Raw genomic sequence first — 12,272 nt, 5'->3', positions numbered from 1 at the left:
CTTCTAAGAAGTGAAAAGTGTATTGGCCCATTTCCTGGGCCCAATTTTCTGGTGAAAATCTCTTTTTTCATGTATGTGTCAAGTAGAGTCCGTTTGGCCCAGAAATAGAATTGAAACCAAATGGATACAAATTTTTTGAACCTATTTTAAAAGCATGTGCTGCATCCTAAATTGTTCCTTACATTAGAATCCCATAGACTCGAAAATTTGAAAGTGTAAGTTTCAAACTGATAGGAAAAAATTACCATTTTCGGGAGAAACTAATTTTTTTCACTATTATCCTTTTCATTAGGATCCTCTTGACCCAAGGCTTAATGAAGTATTTTTTGAGCTTAACAATGTTTCTTTTGAGCTAAGCAAAAACAATGTTTCTATTCCTTTTTGAGACTCCTTTTTGTCGGTTGTCAGGGTCTGAAAGGTTATTATTTCATATTAAGTTCCTCTTGGTCCAGGGGATAAAGGCTAAAATTTTCAGACTAATCAAGCTATTCAGCCCATTTTCGGAGTCTCTATCATCCTAACCCAAAAACCAAATATCTGGTCCCTTTAGCCCAGTCAAAAAGCTTTGAAACTTTCAAGCGAATCAGGAAAACTAGTTTCTGGTCCCATTTTGGCCAAATAGGTCGTTTGGGCAAAGCTGCCCAAAAATTAAAATCTTCCTTGTGTATTGGGATTTACTTGATCAGAGGAAATGAGGATGTAAGTTCTCAGACGACAAGAAAAATATTTTTGGCACTTTTTAGACCCCTTTTTTGGAGAGCCAATTGAATTTTTCACATTAAGTTCCCCTGGGCTCAATGACTTGCAGTTGGGAGCTATAAGCCGGCATATCACCACCTATTTTTTTTTTTTACCCAATTCTGGGTACATTAGCAATTTTTTTCTTCAGAGCAAAAATTAAGTCACCTTTACCCAGGCAGCATAACATGAATGTTTCAAGCCAACCAGAAGAATAATTTTTCTGACTGTGTTCTGGCCCACGTTTGGTGTGCTCAACTCCAGCTAAAAGAAAAATTCAGACATTTTTATCCCCATTTTTTGATGACTGTTTTGATTTCAATTTTACCTTGCTCAGTTGGTCCTTTAGGATATAAGGTGATTTTAAGATATAATCTACATGCTGATAAAAACAACACTTCTTTGATAATCATGACTTTGACTTGACTTTTGGGAATCCAATCCTCCTAACTCAAAAAGGATTTTCTATGCTAGTACTCACTTGAAAAACAGACTGTTGGGCTTTTTTTGGCCCTTTTCAGGTCCATTTCTGGGGACCAAATATTTGTTTCTATTATTCTTTTATAGTGGAGTTCTTTTAGCCCGAAGACTTAAGGGCTGTAGGTTTAGAGCAGATTGGACAAAAACCTGGCGTTACTACATTTGGGTCCAATTTTCAGAGGACCTGCGTCCACAAAAAAAATGGCTTTTTGTGTATTTGTTTGTTCTTGGCCCAAGGACTTGCGAGTGTTGGCTCAAAATCAATTATGTCCAAACAATTTTTAAGCCTAATTCCAGCTACCACATCTCCCCTTCTCATAACAAATGTTTTTCCTATTTGGCTCTGATTTCCAGCCAATTGGTGACTTAGGATGTTACAGACCCCTTTTTCAAACAGTCCGGAGAAACAATTTATGAGTAAGGAGCAAAGTGGCTCAATAGTAAACGAAACTCTAAAAAACATAATTTTGATACCAATAGATACCTCAAAAGAATTGGCTTTTATGCTGATTTCAAATATATGAATTTTATTAAGCTTAGTGTTTCCCATTAAAGGTTATGAGTCTAAGAAAATTTTCATTATTTTCGAAAAAAGAGGAAAACACCCTCTAAAATAAATCGAATCTTAATGAAAATCACGCCATCAGATTCAATGTATTCAACAACCCTTTTATAGAGGTTTCAAACATCTATCGGTAAAAATGTGGAATTTTGTATCTTTTGCCAGAAGAAAGGTCACAGATGTGTGTTTTCCAGAGATGGTCGTATCGACCCATTTGTCCTAGAATATCGTGAGAAGGCTCATTCAAATGGGAATTTAAAGTTCTAGTCCAAATTTAAGTGACCAAAAATACTAGAGGGCAACTAGGTCCCCTCCCTACTTCTTTCTTTCCCAAAATCGCCCATTTAAAATTTTAAGAAGCCATTTTGTTCATCATAGTTGAAAGGCCCAATTACCATGCCTTTGGATCTCATTATAAAACGTATATATGAACAGCGGACAATATACAGTACAATTACAGACAATTTACAGACAATCACTGTAAATTGTTGTAAATTGTTGTAAAATTTACAGGCCTTATCCCAGAGGCTGTAAGGATCAAGTCATCCTCTAAAGTTTATTTATTCAGTATTTTAACCCTTTTGAAAAAGTGGCTTTCTTGAAATTTGTATTCACTATTGTTGGGGGTAAAGAGGGGCGCGTAGTAAGTAGTAGTAAGGGCGCTTAGGGCGCAGAAGGGGCACCCTCCTATATGATTACAAACACTGAACATTTAATTTCCGCATAATGAGTTACTTTACATATCAGTGGAATATTACCTCAGATAGTATGATTATTAGAGGTAACCCTTTTAGTTTATCTACCCCTAGGAGAGGTAAAAAGAGAAAATAGGCTAAAAATTGTTAATTAAAATGCTTCTCTTCAAGGTTTCACTTTTTTGTGTTATTCTTCTTAGGTTTTATCAAGAGCAATTCTACTAAAAGACAGTGTTGACATCAATTCATGTCCATATTTGCATGAGAATCGTTCTATTTTCCGCTGACTTTCTCTCAATTCCATCAAATTTCATGACACTTTTCCACATCTCATTCCATCCAAGTGTATTTTTCTCTCTGACTGGGTCTGATTGCAATGTGAGAAAGAAAAGAATATCTCTTGATTGTTTTTGATATATTCCTCAAATGGATTATGCGGAAATGTATAGCTTATTCTCAAAATATAACTGTACGGATTTAAAAAATAATGAGAATAAGTTTGTTTTAGTGGAGACGTATAAAATATAATGGTGACGCATAAAGTGGTCTGATGACGCTAAAAAAAAAAAAAAAAAAAAAAAAAAAAAAAAAAAAAAAAAAAAAAAAAAAAAAAAAAAAAAAACGAACAGAAATTATTACACATTTAAGGGGGGGTTCTCCTCAACACCGCAATCTTTAAGCTTAAGTTTTTAGCACTTTAAAAAGATTTTTAATATTCTAAATAAAAGATCCTTTTGTTTTAGGATTCTTTCTTAAGGAATTGCGACAAAATCAACTTTTATGAGTAAAGAGCGAAGTTTTGAGAAGAGGGAAACACCCTTGTATGCGCAGCAATTTCTGTTCGTTTAAGTTTTAATGTTCTCCCTTTTGTTTTTGTTTTTAATTTTTATTGTTTTTTAAATAATACTAAGAAATCCGACTCCATCTCCACGGAAAAATCCCCCCTCTCCAAAAAAAAAATTTCTAGGCACTTCAATCCCGGTGACAATTTACCCTTGACAATTACCATTTAGATCTCCAAGCATAAAATTGAGTCGGCAAAGAGAAAGTAAGACAAATTAGAAGAATTTCGTATAGGAATCCTGGAAAAGTCCCCCAGTGTACCCCTGAAAACTTCAACCCCCAAAAACTTCTCTCCTCATAGAAAATTCCCCCCTTGGCACTTTCCTCCAGCCGAAAAACCACAGACACCCCCAACCTGAAAACATAACCCAATAACAAATACTATTCATAAACATTGGGCCGATTATATAATTCAAGACCATTCCCGAGGGGATGTGGGGTCATGTTGTCTCTAAAGGCATAGTTATTGGGCCTTCAATTATGCTGAACGAAATGGCTATCTCAAAATTTTAATCAGACTCATTTTGGGGAAAATAAGCGCGGGAGGGGCCTAGCTGCTCCCAATCTTTTTGGTCACTTTATATGGACACTAGAACTTTTAATTTCTTTTCGAACGAGCCATATCCCATTATTCTAGGACCATTGGGTTGATACTACCACCCCTAGGAATAAAAAATAATGATAATAAAAAAAACAATAAACGCGCATCTGGTGTCTTTCTTCTAGCAAAAAATACAAAGTTCTTCATTTTTGTTAAAATTGAAGCTTGAAACTCCTACAGTATGATTCTCTAAAACACTGAATCTGATGGTGTGTTTTTTATTAAAATTAAACAACAACAAAAACAAGTTTTTTTAAATGAAAGTAAGGAGCGACATTAAAACTTAAAACGAACAGGAATTACTCCGTAAATGAAAGATACTTTTCCTCCTCAACGCCCCGCTCTTTACGCTAAAGTTTGACTCTTTCTCTTAACTCTTTATTTTAAAACAGTAAAAAACTTTCCTCCTCAACGCCCCGCTCTTTACGCTAAAGTTTGACTCTTTCTCTCAACTCTACTTTTTAAAACAGTAAAAAACTTAAGCGTAAAGAGCGGGGCGTTGAGGAGGAAAAGCCCCTTTCATGTACGGAGTAATTTCTGTTCGTTTTAAGTTTTAATGTAGCTCCTTACTTTCATTTTAAAAAAACTTGTTTTTTTGTTTAATTTCTGGACGTTTTTGAATTAATGGATGTTTTGATCTTGGCTCTCCGCAAATGAATAATTAAAACGAAATTTGCATATTAACTTTTTGGGGCTAAATGGCTTTTTCATAGTTTTAACCGGAAGATTTTGAGAAAAAAGGAGCGAGGGAGGAGGCCTAGTTGCCCTCCAATTTTTTGATTACTTAAAAAGCCAACTATAACTTAAAATTTTTTACGAACTTTTTCATAAGTAAAAAATATACATAACTTACGAATTAAATTACGTAGCAAACTTCAATATTCCTATGTTTTTATTGCGTATTTGAGGGGGCTCACCCCTCGTCGATACCTTGCTCTTTACATTAAAGCTTAAATTTTGTCCCAATTCCTTAAGAATGACCCCTGAATCACAAAGGTCGTAGAATAAATAGTTGAAATTACTAAAAATAATTTAGCGTAAAGAGTGAGGTATAACGAGGTAAACCCCTCATATGCGTAATAATATCTGTTCGTTTTAAGTATTAATGCTGCTCCTCACTTTCAGCAGAAAAAACTTTTCATATTTTTTTGTTCACTGTTTTTTTAAATAATACTAGAAAATCATGCGCTCCCTCCATTGAAAGTCTCTTCCCCCATGAAAAGATCCTCCCACGTACCCCCCCCCAACTCCCCCTCCCCAAATTAAAAAAAATCCCCCTGAAAACGTATTTACACTTCCCAGTAACCATTACCATGTGTAAACACAGGTGAAAGTTTGTAACTTGCAGCCCCTCCCACGGGGACTGCGGGGGAGTAAGTCGTCCCCAGTTACATACTTATTAAGTTTTTCGACTATGGTGAATAAAATGGCTATCTCAGAATTTTGATCCCGTGACTTTGGGAAAAAATGAGCGTGGGAGGGGGCCTAGGTGCCCTCCAATTTTTTGGTCACTTAAAAAGGAATAGAATGTTTAATTTCCGTTAGAATGAGCCCTTTTGCAACATTCCAGGACCACTGAGTCGATGCAATCCCCCTGGGGGAAAAAAACAACAAAAAAACAAATAAACACGCATCCGTGATTTGTCTTCTGCCAAAAATGTGAAATTCCACATTTTTGTAGATAGGGGCTTGAAACTTCGACAATTAAGTTCTTTGATACGCTCAATCTCATGGTATGATTTTCGATCGTATGACTTTTAGGGGGTGTTTCCCCCTATTTTCTAAAATGAAGCAAATTTTCTCAGGCTCGTAACTTTTCATGGGTAAAACTAATCTTGATGAAACTTATATATTTAAAATCAGCATTAAAATGCGATTCTTTTGATGTAACTATTGGTATCAAAGTTCCATTTTTTTGAAAAAACTTTTCCTCTTTAAGGAAAAGTTTTCCCCCTTTTCGAAAATTAGAAAAAATTTATCAAGCTTGTTACCTTTGATGGTAATACTAAACTTAATGAATCTTATATACTTGGAAACTGTTTATTAAGCCAATTTTATATATATGTATATATATATATATATATATATATATATATATAATATATATATATATATATATATATATATATATATATATATATATATGTATACTAATGTATACTAATATATATGTATAAATGTATACTAATTTATCACTTAATTTAGTGTTTGATAATTTAAAAACTGTTATAAAGAAATCTTTCCTCTTATCTAGTAAAAGGTTCTTAAAAATAGACAGTTATAATAAAAAAGCCATATGGACAAACTGCTTTAATACTACAGTTAACTTGAGATGTTACAGCTTGGATATGATTTTTGAGTTATTGGAATTTGTTTTATACAATACTTATATAAGATTTGGGGGTGATTTGTACAAGCAAATTATGGGAATTCCCATGGGGGGGAATGCCAGCCCATTTATAGCTGACTTGTTTTTAAGTCAACTAGAATATAAATATATGATGGATAAGAATAATCCAATTAATTTAAAACATGCTTTGTCAAATAATAAAAGATATTTAGATGATATTTTGGTCTTAAATTGTAAGGATTTCATTGATATTTCTAAAAATATATATCCATCAGAGCTTATTCTTGAGCCTAGTCATGGCGCTGGTCATGAAGATCATTTCTTAGATTTAAATATTAATATTTGTGATAATAATAAATTAAGTTTTAAAATGTATAATAAAACGGATGATTTTGATTTTGAAGTGATTAGTTTCCCATTCCCTGAAAGTAATATACACTCAAATATCACATATTCAGCGTTTTTCTCACAGTTACTTCGTTATGCAAGGATTTGTAGTAATTATATTGATTTTAAAAATAGATGTAAAATCTTAAGCCAAAAATTGATATCAAGAGGTTTTTCTGCAAATAAATTAACTTGGCAATTTAAAAAATTTAGTTTCCATTATAAAGAACTTTTAAATAAATATCAAAAGAATTATCTAGAAATACTTAAAGAAATTTTTAACTAATTTCGGAGGTTCGAGAAATGTTGTCACAGCGCCATTTATTTTGAATTGTGTTTCTAATTGAGCGGATTTTTTTTTTAAAAATTAGCCACATGGTAAAGATGAATTCTATAATTGTTTAGTTCATTCAGATTTTTTGCAATGTGTTAATATTTGTGATTTGGTAAAATTTATAATATTTAGTTTACCTATTGTTGCTAAAGGGAGGGATATATTAACAAGATAAGCTTGTTTTGGTTTTACTTGGTTGTTTTACATTTGCTGTTTTTTTTTTTCATAGGCATGTATTTTGGGGGTGATACCTGACGCGGGGATGCCATGGATATTCTGTGGTAGCCATAACACTGTGCTGGGTAGAGAATTTAGAGTGGCGAAACCCTATATAGGCCAGTGTATTCTCCTGATGAGCCCTTATGTTGGGTGTTGCCTCTGAATTATTTGTCTATATTATTTTTTCTATTGTTCGGTAAATGACGACTTATACTTATTGACGACATGACTGCCTGTCCATGGATTATTCTTTATGGTTGATTGTGTGTGGCTATGCTGTTTGACCTATGTGATTGTATGGATGAGTAGGGTTAAGGCCTCATTCAAGTGCTGGTCTATATTAATCACTAATTTAGGAAAACAGTCTTCCTTTTCTCCTTCTGTCTCTTTTTTTTTTTTTTTTTTTTTTTTTTTTTTGTGTGTTTGTGCTGTAGCATTGGTGATTTCTCTTTTCATGATATATATATATATATATATATATATATATATATATATATATATATATATATATATATATATATATATATATATATATATATATTGATATCATTTTGGTATATATTCGTGTTCACTATTTAGCCGTGTTGCTCCTTACTTACGGTTCGTTACGACCAACTGTTTAAGACAAAGAACAATGGGGCTGTAATAAAATAAAATCAGACGTAACACCATAACGTTTCTCATAGTAAAGGTCATAAGGCTTCATTGTTAGTTTTTTTTAAGAGGCACTTCATAGAAAAGAGGTGGTCGTGTAATATTTGCAGGGGGCTCATTCAATTGAAATTATAGTGCCCTTTTTAGGAGTCAAAAGCAATAGGAGGGAAACTAGGTCCCCCATTCCCGTCACGGCCTCTTTCTTCAAAATGTATCTGATCAAAATTCTGAGATTGCCAACTTGTTCAAAATAGCCCTAAGATCAGTTACCAATAGCTGCAGGATTGACACAGCCCCCTTAGCCCCGTAGAAAGTGTTATAAATTAAACCCCAGAGGCATACAAGGTTTTCATGTAAGGAATGATCTTATAAACTTCGCAGGAGGTTCATTTTTTTGGAAATTAGAAACTATAGATCCTTTACCAGAGTCAAAAGTGATGGGAGGGTGACTCCCATAGCCCCCAGGGCAAGAGCTGTAAGTTATGCAAAGTCTGTAACATATGCAATTTGCCCATCGTTGGAATATAAGGTTTCTGTGGTACAGGCGGCTGTATTAACTTTTGAATGGGTTCATTCAATTGGAAATTGAAAGTTCTAGTTTCTTTTTTATGATTCAAGAGTGATCAAAAGGCATCCAGTCTCTCTCTAGTCCCTTTTACCCAAATAAATCTGGTCAAAATTTTGAGATTATGATTTCGTTCAAAATAGTCAAAAGACCAAATAGCTACACTTCCAAGGTTAGAAGCCCACCCCCCAGCCTCCAGGACAAGGGCCGTAAGCTATGCAATTTGCTAATTGTTACATTGATACTTCTTTTACTTTGCTACTTTTTTTACTTTGATGCTTTCTTAACTTTGATACTTGTTACTCTGATACTGTTGGGTTGATACTTTGATGAAACTTTGATGTTGAATAAAAAAACGATTTTGAAATAGGGAATGTTGAAAAACTTGAAACTTTAACAATAAAAAACAAACAGAAATAATTTTTTTTTAATTGAAAAAAGCATTTTCAAAGAAAAGTAAAGGCCATCTTAAACTTACGATCAGCAGATATATAAACATATAATAATTGAAACTCAAAACAACCAGAAGTTACTACTAAAGAATGTACAAAGCCAAAAACGAACAGAAATAAACAATTATAGCGAACAAGCATACAACAGGTATTAATATACCTATATACCTATTAATATACCTATGCATTACTATTATAGGTATTAATGTTATGGCGCTTTGCTGAAAACTATATTTGTCATGGACAATCTTGGAAAGAACTAATAAAAATAAACTGAATATCTGATATTTAATGCTATTAATTGTTCAACCTTATCAGCTCAAGATTTTATTTTATTGCAATTTAATTTTTATTGTCAATATTGACACAGTAGGCCTTTAGACTTTCGCAGTTAGGGAAGGGGGCAGTAGCCCCCTTCCTTCCCCCTTCTGTTTGCAGTGATTTTTGATTATTTGAAGCTTGATTAGCATATTCAGTTTATGTTTTTCTCATTTTAAGACATTTCTATTCATTTATATTAGTACTCCAGTGTCAGTGTTTAATCAAGGTGAGCGTAATGGGAAGCAAGACTGTATCCAGCATTTTGTTGGAGGAAGCAGGCGTATAAAAGAATTTTACAGAAGGCATTAAAAATGGGTTTTTATGCATTTTTTTTACTTTTTATAAGTCAAACAAAATTTCGGGTGTGTGTTCAAACCAGGCACCTCGTCCCAGATTTGGCATTGATAGGAATTTAAGGTAAAAGGCAAGGTAAAGAATACACCACTGGACATTCTACTCCCTATCTGCTGTGCTGATCTCTGTTCCATGGCCCTTATGCCAGGAAGTACAATACAGCTTTAGGGCCCGCCATCCTGTGCTTTTACACACCCTTCCTGTTTACCTTCCTCAAATTTTTCCAGGTACCCATTTAGAGCTAGGTTGACTCTTGCTGAGTTTACAAGTCCCTTCACTGACCTCTGTTCCTAACCAAAAAACCAGCGACACCAAGACTAGAACACATGTTCTCAAGGCTAGCCCCTGTCGAACCCTTTCCCTTGATGGGAAGGTCAGTTATTAAATTCAGAGTAATTTCAGGTTCAATGAGTATACAAGACATGACAACTAAGCCTACATTGCCAAAACGACCTGCTGATCCCCAGCTCGATAAAGACTCAAATTTAGTATCGAAATTATTAGCAGCTACGCCTTTGTATTTGTACCATGGGAGCGTCGTTCCACCAGGATTCTTCAGTGGCATGCTTCGTCAGCTGTCAAGCAGTTTGGCAGCAAATGAACAAAAAAATAGCTATGGCCTCACAGCTGAGCATTCAGGTATATATGAACCACATATGTGCATAAGTTGCTAGACGACCATATGGCATGCACCGTTTTTTTTTTTTTTTTTTTTTTTTTATGTGTTTATGTAAAATTAATTATAGCCTGCTTAAAGACAAAATACTAGTAATTTGTCAGTTTTGCTATTTTCGAAAACAATTCTCGAAGGTACCCAATCCAGCTTTTTTTCAAAATTACATTGTTTAGTAGGGTAGAAACACTAATTACTACCATTATTTTTTTGGGGGACCCAAAAGTAAACTTATCCTTAGGATATTATTATAACCGTACCCCCTATAGGAGCATAAAACTTTTGTTATGTTTTGCATATTTTCTTATATTTGATACATTTTTGTATATTTTGGTACATCCTAATATCTACCTTAGTTTTATACCCAAATAGCCAAAATTTTCCCATCAGAATCCAGCTTTCTTTCCACGGGTTGTACTATACAATTCGGGTAGGACTACAGTGGTGTAGCCCTTTTGGTATCGTCGGTGCATCTATATTTGAGTTGTTTTAGATAATTTTTACATTTTCGTAACCCTCCAAAAATGTCTTGGTACATTCCAAAACGATCTGAAACATAAGCTGTAATCAGCTTCAAATTGCAAAATATAGAAATTAACTATTAAAGCTCCGAGGACATCAAATCACAAGTATTTTTTCCCTAAACCTATCTTGGGTCTTTTTGCACATGGAAAACCACAATTTTCGGATTTTTATTTTGGCTGTTGCAAACTAAGAAGTTTTCAGACAGTATCACATTTTTGCCAGCGTTGCCACGTTAAACAGTCAAAATTCAAAACTAATCAGTTAAATTAAAAAACACTTTTGTCGGTGAAAAATGAACAGTCTGTTGATTCTGAATGAAAATTAAACCTTGAAAGTAGAACTACTCTTTCTTAAGCTGTTTGGTTCCATGTGTTTTTCTTTATTTTTTCCTGATTTTGACCAACGTTTCTTGTTTTCAAAATATTACGCCCACTATTGCCAAAAACAGCATAACTGTACATGGTTGTATTTCTGAAAAAATCGGATTCCTAATTGTTCAAATCCTTTGAGACACATATAGTTGTACAAGTTCCCACTTGACCAATTCACACAAAAAAGTTCACTATCATTGTCCTTGGTGCTTTGAATTGCTTTTTAATAGCGAGAACTATTACTATATAAAATGACAATTTTTGTGGTCAGCTACACAATGTGCTCTGGTGAGGACAATCTTTGTATGTAAATGTATAATGTACAAAAGCATGTTTGAAAATAATATAATTTAATAAAATATAATTAAAAAATATAATTTTAGAAAAAGTTCAACAAAATTAATCCCCAGACTAAAGTATAAATAAGAATCTGGGATCTGCTTAAATTTCTTGAGTTCCTAACTTTTTATTTGATACTTTAGCTGCGGTCGTAAACAAAAAGGGCCATGAACTGAGAAGTGATAAAATCTATGTTCTCCGGTTTATCCTACTGCTATAAAAACAGTGATCTTTATCTAGTTTTATTTTGTGGTTTAGAAGCCAAAGCAAAATATCTTACAAAAAGTCTTACAAGTTTAAAGCCTTATCTGGTTGGAGTAATTCAAATAAAGAGATCCAAAGAGTTTTAATTTAGGTGGCAACACTGATAACAAAACGAGTTTATCACTTGTTGATAGCGTTAATTTTTGAATGTGTGGTTATACTAAAAAATTAATCAGGATTGAAACATAAAAAACACCAGTAATAATAGTACCACTGTAAACACGTTTCTACAGTTCAAATTTTTAGCAATAATTTTTTGTGTATGCTCAGAAATGCTGTTTATGAAGTACTGGTTGCCATAAATTTTCGGATCTGCGATTTTTGTTGTGAAATTCTAAAATGGGCTAGATTTTGCTCAAAATGGACACCTAAGAACAATTACACCCTCCAACAACTGTTGACAACAGTCTTGCAACATCTCGCAGAAACGATTAAAAGGCACTTTATGTGTGTTGTACACAAGTAGTTCAGAGAACTGTTTGACAATATATAAGACAGTAATAAGACGATTTAATAAATCAATGTTATTGAATATACTCAGTTCA

At 33.6% G+C, this 12,272-nt stretch overlaps 1 protein-coding gene across 1 annotated transcript in view; it reads left to right on the top strand.

Annotated features, from left to right (window-relative positions):
• The window catches only part of LOC136030936 (uncharacterized), an 80,542-nt gene that overhangs the window by 54,184 nt on the left and 14,086 nt on the right, over positions 1 to 12,272 (top strand). The window contains exon 2 of the mRNA XM_065710045.1: positions 9,958 to 10,194. Coding sequence (XP_065566117.1) covers positions 9,963 to 10,194 — 232 coding nt within the window. The 5' untranslated portion in view covers positions 9,958 to 9,962. The remainder of the gene's footprint in view (positions 1 to 9,957; positions 10,195 to 12,272) is intronic.

The sequence above is a fragment of the Artemia franciscana genome, chromosome 9 (genome assembly GCF_032884065.1).
Source record: "Artemia franciscana chromosome 9, ASM3288406v1, whole genome shotgun sequence".
Classification (NCBI taxonomy): domain Eukaryota; kingdom Metazoa; phylum Arthropoda; class Branchiopoda; order Anostraca; family Artemiidae; genus Artemia; species Artemia franciscana.
The sequence above is the reverse complement of the archived record's forward strand: the minus strand, read 5'-3'. Positions and strand labels throughout refer to the sequence as shown.